Raw genomic sequence first — 13,226 nt, 5'->3', positions numbered from 1 at the left:
AATGAGGTGGGTGGAGTCTTTCCAATTCAACTGCTGCCAACTGGCCCCTGATTGGACGGATTTTAAGGAGAAGTTCACCCAAAAATTAATGACAATTCAAATGAAAGTAAAGGAGGACTTTCAGCTCTAAAAAAAAAAACGTCACCCCTCCTTCAATCGGCATGTGGGTGAGTAGATAATGACTGAGTTTTCATTTTTGCGCGTTTGTTTACTGTTGGTCTGAAACTGCATGTAAAAGGATGCATTTTTGAAAATACACTCGCTTTAAATGTATCCACTCAAACGAAATAACATGATAACAGTGTATTCATTTTAACATCTTTGATCAAGTATGTGCATAAAAAGCGGTAAAATCTCAATTCCTATGGGACATTTAGAATATTCTCTAACAGCAGGGCTGTAAATGCTGGAGGTCGGGTCGGGATCGCTCCAGAAAAGCCTCCGGTTAATTACACTATGCATCATAACCTCAGCTATCTGAGGGGGCAGAAGGAAACCCACAATGCTAATATAAACGGATCCCTGTAAGCTGATTCGCTGCAGTATGTTAACATACAGTGCAAGGGCAAGCGCACGTAGTGATAATTGGCTACATACACTCAGTGAACACACAGTACAGTACGATACTCACACAGGTTATGGCTTTCCAAGCAATTAGAGCTCGTTTAATCTCATCCCTGTATACATTCTTTGTGATCAAACCTTTATAGACAAATATAAACGCAGATAATGAAGGCTTTCCATTTGTACCAACTCTCCCCCCCCCTCCCCAAACTCAAGACACAGCCATCGTAATGCACAGTAATGTCCATTCAAGGTAGTGTAGATAACATTGGTTTGAATGAAAGAAAACAGTTTTGTTTATATACATACAGAAATATACACATTTTGCGGGTGGACGTACTGTACGGCTCGCACCCACGATCTTCAATGACAACATCTCAAATGACCAAAGTGTTAACATCGCCATCTTTATAGTTCTTTTTGTCTTCTGCCGGGGGGGAAAAAACGGTTAGGCTAGCACCCAAATGAAAGAGCTGTACGGTAGATTGATTATGGTCACGGATACTATACCAACACTTAGAACACAGAGTAGGCTTTACATTTTTAGAGTTTACACTAGTGTTGAAGAGACAGAATGTAATCATCCCCCCCTCCCCGTCCCCGCCCGGAAATGTGTGGTCTGTTCATCCAAGAGAAGATTAAGTCAAGAGCCAATTCAAGACGAAAAACTGTGACTGATAGCAGAAATCTCTCTCACTCCCGTTCCCCGAGCTCATTCTCTCGCTCTACTATTTCTTCTCTGTCAATCCGGCCTTCTCTTAATTACATTACCCCCACCCCCCCTCTTTCATGGGAAAAGTGCAGAAGTCTTTGACATGATCATCTTGAGTGGCTCCAAGTTTGTGTCTCAGTCAGAGGTTAGAATCAGTCCCACAACATTGGCCTTCTCGTCTTCTCAGGTCCTTTTTAAAGCCATTCGCTCCATCGCCACCGAGCACGCTCCTCAAAACGCCCTAACATCACGCACCACGCACGCTCCTCAAAACGCCCTAACGTCACATCGAAATAAACGACAAATTCACAGTTTAAAAACAAAATCAAATGGTATTTTTCCCCCTCCTTCCTCCTTGTGTGTTTTTTCCCCTCGTTCGTAAAATGCCATTTATGACAATGGCCCAGAGATTCAGCCTTCTTAATACCAGCCCCGGAAATAACACCTTCTGCTTTTGGGATCAGCTTGTGGGTGGATGACCTCTTTTTCTCTCTCCTCCTGGCGCTCCTATAAGGCCTGCTGGGCCAGAGCCAGGGCCAGGGCCAGAGCCAGGCCAGGCAGCAGAGCCCAGATGCTGGCACACAGACAGGGGGAGTCATCGCCCGGCTGGCCCTGGGGTCCGCTCAGACCGTCGTAGCCACCGCTGGGCTCCAACACAGGCTGGGCAGAGAGGGGCACAACACAGGGGGGAGACAGAGACGTGCAAAGGTTAGAGATGACACAGATGCGAGCGCCGCGCTCCTCTTCTGGTATTTGACAAGGGAGGGAGGTAGGGAGGGAGGAGTGACAGCACAGGGTTAGAGCCAAAGACAAAAAGAGATAGCATGTGTCAGAGGAGGTCATAGAGAGAGACATGTATCTATGGCACACCCAATTTGGAAAGAACATAAACAGTTTGACCCACCCATCATCGTTTGATATGTGAAGTATCTCTCAAGACCCAGCTGCTTAGTATGCTCCGTGCTTCTTAAACAAGTTGGCAAGGAAGAAAAGCTTCTTGTGCTGAGTTTTCTGTTCTTTTCACTTGTTCTTTCTTTTGACTTTTAGGCTGTGCCAGCAAGTGAAACACTTTAAGCAGTTTTTCATCTAAAGCGTTTTTAAAGCTATCATTACCGACTTGATTTATAAGCAAAACATACTATGAAGCCAGATACACACTACTGAAGCCAGCAGTGACTGTTGGTTTTCTTTCAGTATTTCATAAATGGAGACCAGACAACACAGTTGCAACACCACTTGTGTCTGGTTTGACTTTGTACAATAATCATTAAAACATTATCATATTTCTATGTACAGAATAAAACAAAGGGTTTTATTGTACAGTGTGCAAACTGTGAGTGAACCATGTTTACTGCGCTGTTCAGATTAAGGCAGAGAGCAGTGGGAACACATCATTCTAGATATTAAAGAACATGGCCTTGAGAGTTGCCCTGTTATATCCACACTACAATAGCCCTATTATGTGCTTTTCCATAAAATTGTTAGCATTTTGAATACTTTTTCAATTTTCTCTGATTCTTGTAACACAAAGCATAACCATTTGCCTCCAAGTAAAAGTAGTCTCAGTCAATTTGCAGAGGCACCATTTTCAGACCAGCACAGCAATACAGACGCACATCACAAGGAACATGAAACATGTTCACCTCCCCCCACCAACAGCCCCTTACCTCATCTCCACAAATGTAACCTTTGGAGAGATTGCACGTTGGTCCATTTCCCTGTACACAGAAGAAACATCTAGTCAGATGTTATCTACCAGCACCTCATCTTCCTACTGAACAAGGCAATACACCTAAACTAGAATAATAAATAATGAAATGAGAAAATGGTGTTGAATTATATTAACATCACATAATCTTTTTTTCCGAGAGAGAGGGAGGGGGGAAAAGGAGGGGTGGCTGAGTGAGAAGGAGGACCAGCATGGGCGGAGTTAATGGGGGGGCCAGGCCCCCCCAGTCATTTTTTTTCTCACCATTGTAAATCTCCAAGTCACTCTCATCTATTTAAATATTTTCTCTCTTTATTAAAGTTGCTTTATCCTGTGTTTTTTAAAGAGTCTTTGAGCACGGCCAAAAGCAACAGTGAACAGTGATGTGAAGCGCTATATAATATAAATGTACATTACATGTAAATGTAGTGTACATCATTACATTACTAAGCATACAATAATGAGTATTCATGTTCTGTAATTCTACTCATATTCTAATATTTCTTCTATTTCCAATAATAATAACACTAACAATAATAATAAAACAACAATAACAATCATAATGATTTTCTTATTATTAGTACACTGTAGTAGTAGTAGCAGCAGCTTATTATCATTATTATTATTAATAATAATACTTTATTATTCAGAGACTAATTGTAATTATTGTGCAATAATAATTCCTCTACATCTGGTTTCAAACGAGGGGGGGGGGGATACAGCCAATTTTTTTGTCGCCGGCAAAGTCCCCCCCCCCCCCCTTGTAGCCCTGTCTGGTGGCCCCCCCAAGTATAAAAGTCAAACTCCGCCTATGAGGACAAGATGGTATCAGAGGAGGGATGGAGATCCAAAATGACTGCAGGTATCGCAGTACCTGGTCTTGTACTTTCACAGCACCATTCTACAGAGAGATGGTGAAATGACAGTAGCCAAAAAAGCTATGGGTAGCTTGACAATGCACCAAACACATCCGCCACTAAAAGCCAATTCATTAGCAGGGGCAGTGATGTGTGGGAGCAGCCTGTTGACATGAGTCCAGATCTCTAGCTGCAGCCAATATCCACACATACACTCAGGGCTCGTGTGAAGATACACACACGCACACACACACACACACACACACGGCTACAATTACAAACACGTGCATATGCGTACACGATTACACCGTGACCGAATACAGTCAATGTCAAACGCCTGTCACACGCACACGCGCACTCACGCAAACACAGGCAGAGAGAGAGAGAGAGAGAGAGAGATAGGATGGAAAACACACACTTATTTATTTGAGCTGTCGATGATAAATAAGAAGAGAGAAAATATGCCACAGGCCAGCAGGTAACTGGACAAGTATTCGGAGTACTTTCAGCATCGATCAGTCTATTGTCAAACCTAACAGTGCTGTAGAGCTGATGTATTTCCCAGGGCTAGTTAGTGAGTAACCTTGGGTTATGCAATTTTTGTCCACAATCAATTCCATTCAATTGAGCTGAAAATCAACACATGGCAATATTAGCTTCTCAATGGTGCGGTGGTGATGGTGGTTGGGGGGGGTTGGGCTCTGGTTTTCTCTTGCAGTGGTCGTTTTGGATTACGTTATGCATGAAACTCCAAATCAAACAAATATGAAGAGGGTTATTTAACTTTGCTTTGTTTAAGAATCGGTTAAGAAACTGCATTAAAATTATAAGATACACAAACATTTGAGTGGTAAGACCCACAGTGACCCTGGGAATATTGCAAACACATCATAGAGTTTGTAATTTTCTTTGCCAAACTCTGCAGAAACACAATGGCGTGTGGGGGAAACAATTCTTGATCTCCATATAAACAAAGCAGGACTTATAATGGGCTCTGACTTACAATACTCAAAGGACACAACTTTAGCCCACATGTTTACTGACTGAGCAGGGTATAAAACCCACAACCACTGGCAATGACATTTTGAATAATTAGGCATGTAAATGAACTGAAACTACCCCGTGCCCTATTGGAGTGCAGTGCGCTAAGCATGAATAGGCTTAACAGACAGCACGGTTCCCTTTAGTCATTCTTCTTTGTCATAGGCCGTATAATAAATATGGCCGTAGCTACTGTGACATCACCCTCTGGTTTGTCAACTCCAGTTTTGAAGCCTTGAGTTTGGCATTTTGGCCATCGCCATTTTTGGAGCCAGAAGCAGCTAGCACAAGGTTTCCTACAGAGCCACCTACTATTAGCCTGATATTCAGACTGAATTGTAATTGTCATTTCCATCTTCTAGTCTGAGATTGCACTTTGTTTAACAAATTTCTATGAGGGGAACCCCCTAGGGGGATTCCATTTTCCGTAACCAATCACCAGAGACCTGAATTTTACGTTAGTTGCTCCAGTTGGGAGAACGTAAAAAAACACACATATCCGCTTTGAATAAAATGCCTCAAGCAGTGTGCTGTTTGGATTTCAAAGTAATTGGTACTTTTAATCAACTAGGCATCTCGCACGCTCGATTGCTAGGCTCACCCACCCTGCAGCTCGCCGAGCTGGCCCTGCAGCTCGCATACGCAGCTTGGCGGCTGCGCGGCCTCGCCCGCAGCTCAGTTGCTGCGTGCCCTCGCCTGCTGTATTGGCACGCACGGGTGTGGTGTTTCTCACAAAATGTTATTACCCTTAAGTTTACATGCACGCGGGTGTGTGTGTGTGTGTGCTGATGACATCACATCATTAGGTAATTAGGGCAATCACCTAATTAAAAAATCTGGCTCTGTCAGGCAGGGCCGTAGCTAGCTATGAGGACGGGGAGGTCCGGACCTCCCCTAATATTTCAGCCTGCCAAAAAAAAAAAAAATTTTTTTTTTTTTTTTTTTTTGCAGGCCAGGCCAGGCCACTCACTGAACAGCAGGCCAGGCGCCGCCTACTGGTTTACTAGTGGTTTTATTACTTTATTCAGGTTTAAAGTGGGTGCATCTCATTGTAAAATTGGACTTGGCCCAAATTGGGCTTCAAATGGCCCAAATCAGGCTTCAAACGGCCCAAATCTGGCTTTAAACGACCCAAATAGGGCTTCAAACGGCCCAAATCTGGCTTCAAACGGCCCAAATTGGGCTTCAAACGGCCCAAATTGAGCTTCAAACGCCCCAAATGAGAGCTGAGCAGGTGGTGACATGAAAGAGAATATACTGAATAATGACATCACAACAGTATAATCCTAATGTTGATTTAAAATGATATATTACTCTAAATATGGCTTAAAAAGGGAAAAAAAAAAGCTCAATTTTTTTTCGGCGGCGCCCTAACGGGCGTCGCCGAATCCGCCTCCCCTTGCTGGACCTCCCCTATTTCGGAACCCTGGCTACGGCCCTGCTGTCAGGTCACCCTCCCTCTTTATACCCCCTGAAAGTTTCAGCTCGATCGCACGTAAAACGGCATAGCCGTGGCCGGCACAAACATTTTAACAGAGAGACATTGCCCGCATGCTTCCTTTTATAATAGGATTTAAAAGCAGCCATTGTTGTTTTTAACCTTAGTCCTCCTTGGGACACTTTCTATGGGCACCTTGACAACTGCTTGACAACGGCTTAGTCCCGCCCGTTGGGATGTTTATTGATGCTGATTAGCCAATCGTTAGTCCCCCTCGGCTGTGATTAGTTAATCACTGATCGAACCAGAGAAAATGCATTTTCATAATGACGATGCCAGACCAAGAGCAGCCAAACTCAACTCCGTGGAGTGGGCGGATTCGAAAAGGTCTGGCCCCAGGCAAGCCTACTACGTAGGTCCGTGCTGAGCAATCACTGGACAGGCGACCTGTCAATCATGCCACAAGGCATAGTGTACATTATCGTCTATTTTATTCTAAATGGGACCATCATTTTTCAAAATGAACATCACACTGTATTGAAGAAGACTTGAAACTAGCGATTGAGACCATAAACTCATTAGGAACGTGTTTACTGAGGTAATAAATCAAGTGAGAAGTAGGGTCATTTCCCCATTGACTTCCAGGCAATCTGACTTCTTTTTGCAGCCAGTGGAGTCGTCCCCTGCTGGCCATTAGAAAGAATGCAGGTTTAAGGCACTTGCACTGGCTTTGTTTTTCACAAATGGAGCTACCCTCTTGTTCTTAGTCCAACCACACTTCAGATTATGGGTTATCTCCTCTGGTGTCAGGGAAACTCCCCCTCCTTCCCTCCTTCCCTCCCTCTCTCCCTCTCTCCCTCCATCCATCACTCCAAACATTCTTCCATCTATCCATAAACCACAACCAAAGTCTGTCCACAAACAATACATCCACTATCTGTTCCACAGATTGTGTCTCCACGTGTGTGTGTGTGTGTGTGTGTGTGTGCGTGTCCACGTGTGTGTGTGTGTGTGTGTCCGTGTGTGTGTCCGTGTGTGTGTGTGTGTGCGTGCGTGTCCACGTGTGTGTGTCGTGTGTGTGTGTGTGTGTGTGTGTGTGTCCGTGTGTGTGTCCGTGTGTCTGTGTGTGTGTGTGTGTGTGTGTGTGTGTGTGTTTGCGTGCATGGGGTCCTGACTGCCCATGGTGAGATTTACAGCCTTGGACAGTCAGTCTTGATCTGCCAGGAGGACTCGCACCATAACAGCACTCCCCCAATTTATCTGCCACGGAAGTTTGACAAGTTTTAATTGCCAGGCAGTCTAGTTGCCTGTGAACGTCGGGCTGCCCAAAATGTCCCCACCAGCTCCCTCTCTAATTATAAACTTCCTGCTTGAGTAATCACACGTCTTATTGTTTCCTAATTACCATTTTTACAATAAATTAAACACCACGCTGCAGTGAGACAGGCACAGAGTGGTGCATCAATACTGACATACACGGAACCTTTGGAGAAAGCAATTCCGCCATCCATTCTCTCTCAACACCTCACCCAAACATACACACTGTTATTGTTATCAGTGCTGCTTGTTCATTAATTCTCCACTTTGTAACGTTTTTAAGCTTTTAATTTGCTGTCTTCCCCCACAATGAGGCTATTTGTGTAAAGGACAATACTGCATGACGGGCGTGTGGGGTGACTATTTAACGGCTCTGAAAGCCCCTGGAATTATTCAAAAATAGATGTCTTAATGGAAGTCATTCATTTCGGCATGGAAATGTGCATTCATAAACATTGCACGCTGCTCGGATTTCTCATATGTCTGTAACAGTCACTGGAAAGATTACATTAACAATAACATCAACAGCCGCCGCCGCTGCTGCCGCCACCGCCGCAGCTGCAGCAGAAAAAGGTTCTCCAAAAAAAACACTTTTATACTACATCTAATTCAGCCAAGCTTGGTAACTGGGTCCGCTGCAAAGGTGAAAAACATCATTAGTCTCATACCAGGAGGCTGCACGGCACATTTACAATATATCTGTGAAACAGAACAATATTTCACAGTGAAAACTAATCAAACTCAATGGCCAGTAGATAAATAGAAATCTTTCTTTGGAGTGATATATTTCTGACCTGTTGAGGAGTGACCGGTGTGTGTATGAGAGAGAGGGTGAGGGGGCGGGGGGGGGGGGGGTGAGACAGTCTTCAGTATGTATGGTTCTGTCACTTTCACATTTTATTTGAACAGAAAATGAAGTACAATTCTATTAGGAGACAAATACACGTGCATTCTCTCGCGGCACACAGGAAGACTGATTGTGTTCTGTTCCAGACAGTGAAGCCAGTTATAACAGAGTCGACTGCAGCCTTCAGAGTAGACGCCATTCAGCAGCAAACAGGCCCTGGGCCAGTATTTTAGAACCTCTAAATCCAGATTAGCCCCCCTCTCGCCCCCCATTTTCTTTCACTATTTCATTGTGTGAGAGAGAGAGAGCCGTCTAATATTTCAAGCAAATGTCATCATCTTGCATGTAGCATAAACTGCCTTATCATAAAGAGTGTGTTCCAATGTGCCAATTGCCTTAACAAGTGTAGAGATGGAAAGCGATGTGGATGTTAATGATGGAGCGTTTGGAGCTTTGTGATTTTGCCACTGTACAACATCTGCCTTTCATGAGTGTTGTGGTTCTTCCTATAATATGTAATGGAATTGCATCCATTTGCAGACGTTCTCCGTCATTCGCCTAATTTCCGCTGTTTACCGGCATTTTTAGACGAAAGTCCCAACCGAAAGCTTTAAGTGAGATAAATTCATACATATTTCGATAGGTAACGTATCACATTTCATAAATATCTAAAACATTCGCTATAAGTTATGAATTTAGTCACGAACAAGAAGCGGACGTCTTATACCGCACTTTGGGTGACAGTCACTTTGTGTATATAATCAGTATTGCCTGATAAATGAAAAAATAAGCGCTTTGAGCCTGCACTTCTTACAAGTATCTGTCTGGAATTGGATGTATTTTGCTATCATCCATTTGCAGAGACTGGAAGAAAATCACTTACAAGTTAAAGGGATACGCCAACTTTCTGGGAGTTTCGTCCATTTGCCATAACGCCCACACATAACCAAGATACACAATACCTTTACCGTCACTCTCCATACAGTATGCAGGCAAACAAGGAAGTAACTTGGTGTGGGGATTTAGTACAAAAATGACATTTCACATAACTATGGATTAATATTTCATCGCGTGGTGAGTACCCGAGTCACAACATGTACATTTGGCATTGTGTTTTTGGTGACTTTGGCTGTACCGTTTCCCCCAATACTAACTAACTAGATGAGTGTAGCTCACTGTATACTGTATGGAGAGTGACGGTAAATTGTGTATCTAGGTAATGTGTGGGCGATATGGCAAATGGATGAAACTCCCAAAAATGTGGCGTATCCCTTTAAGGTAAAAACGATATTCAACTACTAAGACAGATGTAGAGTAGGATTGTTAATTTATGAGATACTTCAGCGAAAACAGTACAGGATGACATGTATTGGGTCTGTACATGATTGTGATTTTGTTTGTTGCCATAATCGGATACCCTCATGCTACATTTTAACTAATTTATGCAAAAAAGTTGCTGGACATTGTATTTGAAATCCATCCATCCATCCATCCATCTTCAACCGCTTATCCGGGATCGGATCATGGAGGTAGCAGTTCCAACAGGGGACCCCAAACCTCCCTTTCCCTGGCCACATTAGCCAGCTCTGACTGGGCGATCCCAAGGCATTCCCAGGCCAGCGTCGAGATAGCTATTGTAGATAGCTACAGCAAATAATGCATTTCTTCAGTGACCTACATTTGATATCATAAACATCTTCAACTCAACATGCCAACAAGGTAGGCGACAGGTAGGCTGAAGTAAATATAACTTTATGGACATTCACCATTTGCAGTGGTCAGTACTGCTTACAGTGAAACTAATGAAAGAAATCCAGTACCTTGCCTTGTGCCTCGTCCCCTGGCTGGATGTCATTGGGGATATAAGGAGGTTCTGAGGTGCTTGTCGACCCATCCAGCCCCGCCTTCGCTGTCGCCGAGGGGCCTGGGACAGACTCATCTTTGTTCTGCATGCTGTCTGCCCCATAACCAAAGGCCTGAATGGCATTTCCTGCAGGGACAGAGATATAAAGTCATTTGTTTTTCGACTGCCGTGGTAGCAAGAAGCCAGCTAGCAGACAGACAGCTCTAAGTCAACTTCTTGGTCCCCTGCCCAATCTTTGGCAACAGAGGGAAGGAGGGAGGGTGGTGCGGGGGGTGGAGGAGATGAAGGAGTAAATAGAGCATGGAGAGCCGGTCTTTTTGCTTCGTCAGTAAGCTGAGAGGTGAACACGGAGCTAATCAAAAACAACAGGCCGAGATTTGTTTGTGGAATCAGTCACCCGGGAGGTCGCTAAAGTTCAACGGTTATGAATGCCAATAAAGCCTTTTCCTTTTTTTTTTTTCCATCTTCATATTCTTAGGTGTACCTGGCTTTTGGAATCGCTAACATGTTTCGTCGAAGCTCGTCACGGACACATTGTGTCAAACACACACATTCATGTCCTTGACTCGCTAGAAAAAACCTTTTATGTTGCAACAACCGGTTTTCAGTCGATTTGCGACAAGCTGACAAAATAGTGCCGTAATGTCTGCACTCGAGTTGATGAGCCCCAATTTGTTTGCCAGTAAGTATCCAGTGCGCACTTAGAAATGGAATCTTTTTAAAAGCAGCAAATAAATGAGCTCGCACAGAGGAGAGCGTGCGGTCTGTGTGCGTCTGCCTGCAGATGTACTATGCATGTGTGTGTGTGTAACTTTGTGTCTAAGTGCATGTGTGAGTCTCTGCAAAAATGTGATAAATCCCTGTTCAGTCAGCTTTTCTGCTAGATATGGTAAAATAGGGGCTGAGTACCTTTTCACTGCTCATCCGTTTAAAACACCAGGCCTGTTTCTCTCTCTTTGTTCAGCCAGAGAGAGAAGGCAAGCCATGTAATTGCTTGGCAACCACCTCCATTATAAGGTCAGCGTAACAGAGATGACTTTGAATAGATTTATGTGACTGATCAAATTCAAAACGTTCCCAAACAAAGGAGGAATGGCATTTCCCCCCCTCCGCAACAAAGGACAAATGGGATAGCGGTGGAACACACATGCATAATTGGATGGACACACGCAGTCTTTAGTACTCCCCGAGCACGCCCACATAGATCTGTCTGTCACACCCTATGTCCGTCCACCTACACAGATTCACACACAAACATGCACGCACACACACACACACACACACACACACACACACACAACACACAACACATACAAACGCGGCCCCTCGTGTTTCTCATTCTGTTACACGCTCACGGTTTGAGTTAGTGTTGGAAAATCAAAAGAACAAAGCTCAGCACTGACGCCGAACAACTGTAACATTAGCAGTGAGGAGTTAGCGAAGTAACTGCTGAGATGTGTGAGCTTGTGCATCTGTTTGTCAGGGGGCGGCTATAGCGAGCTATCCCCCTACAGACGCTGTAAGACGGGGGAATAAAGTCATAAATCAAACGAGTCGGCTGGAGGGCCTCCACAGAGGATGTTTTACTGCGCCCAAATGTTCCATTGAGTGATTAAGCTCATTGCCAACAGCAATCCCATTTTTTAATGACTCTGGATAAGTTTTCCTTAAACCCCTGGGCATAGCCTGCGCTGCCCTACCTGCAGGGACAGATGCAGCAAGAGACAGGAGGAGAGAGAGAGAGGGGAGGAATCCAGGTTGAGACTATGTTTGGGGCTATCCTTCTAACAGCTCTAACTCTTCACCGGCAGTGTTTTTTTTTGGGGGTGGGGGGGGGGTTATTCTAATCATCCATCTGACTAAGGGTCTAAACTTTCCATCTGTACGAGTATCCCTTTGCATTTACTTGTAAGGAGAGAGTGTGAAAAGGAATGTGGGTAATACATTATTTGCGTAATAAATAGTTTTTTATTCGCAGTGTGTTTTGAAAATGTGAATATGTGTCGGAGTAGCCTATCAGTCTCTCCTGCAGGAGCAGAGTGGAACGAGAGTGGTGGAGTCATGACGGTGGGTCCTGTCCGGGGGAGGAGGAGGGTTAATATAAGTTGCCTGTAGTTGAGTCTAGCATGCTGTATATACATACACTTTGTATAGAGTGTGTTTTTTGTGTGTATTCTCCTCCCCGGTGTGTTGAAGAGTAAGAGAACGCTCCATCTCTGGTAGTTTATCTCCTGTTCCCCTTGACTGCAGAGCGGAGATGCTGCATTCTGTGTTATTTTTCAAGACGCCTCCTCAGCCCCCGGCCTCATCCCTCATCCTGCACACTCAGCTAAAACGCTACCCTGGCAATCTATTGAAATGGTCTGAAAGCATTATCCACACAATGGAACATGTTAAAGGCAATGGCGTCTTGTAGCACTGATGACACTGCACGGAGCTGCCTATATTTCACTTCTAAGTGAAAAAGCTCAAGGATGTTTGGGGGTAACTGTGCTGTCATGCTGCGCCCCAGACTGCTATGCATTAGATGTATAGATGATATGTACCAGTAGGTGCCCGGATTGTCTCGGTCGTACTGGATCTGCTCCTCTCCATGGCAGTTTCCTCCCATAAGGGGATAAGCCCTTTAACTCTGTAAGATTTAATGTGAAAATGACATGCAAAACGGTTTCTTTTGTATTAAAGTCTTGACAGATCTTGCCCAAAGGAAGGATGAGAAGTGATAAGAAATTACTCTTTTTGAGCAACTAAGAACATTTAATTCCAACTTAATCAGCGGGCAACGGGGGTTTCTGGGGATAAGTTGTACAAAACTGTGGAGCAGACAAATTTTCAACAGGGCTTCAAGTCCAAACCATCCAACCAGCCATCCATCCCT

At 44.2% G+C, this 13,226-nt stretch overlaps 1 protein-coding gene across 1 annotated transcript in view; it reads right to left on the bottom strand.

Annotated features, from left to right (window-relative positions):
• Positions 1-665: 665 nt before the first annotated feature.
• The window catches only part of LOC310783378 (GDNF family receptor alpha-2-like), a 57,476-nt gene continuing 44,915 nt past the window's right edge, over positions 666-13,226 (bottom strand). Inside the window, exons 7-9 of the mRNA XM_083644227.1 lie at positions 10,305-10,474; positions 2,944-2,994; positions 666-1,936 (exon numbers count right to left, since the gene is read on the bottom strand). Of these exons, the coding sequence (XP_083500353.1) occupies positions 1,784-1,936; positions 2,944-2,994; positions 10,305-10,474 (374 nt within the window). The 3' untranslated portion in view covers positions 666-1,783. The remainder of the gene's footprint in view (positions 1,937-2,943; positions 2,995-10,304; positions 10,475-13,226) is intronic.

This window comes from Poromitra crassiceps, assembly GCF_964638095.1.
Source record: "Poromitra crassiceps genome assembly, chromosome: 10".
Classification (NCBI taxonomy): domain Eukaryota; kingdom Metazoa; phylum Chordata; class Actinopteri; order Beryciformes; family Melamphaidae; genus Poromitra; species Poromitra crassiceps.
Note: the sequence above shows the minus strand (reverse complement) of the source record. Positions and strands in the feature narration are given on the sequence as shown.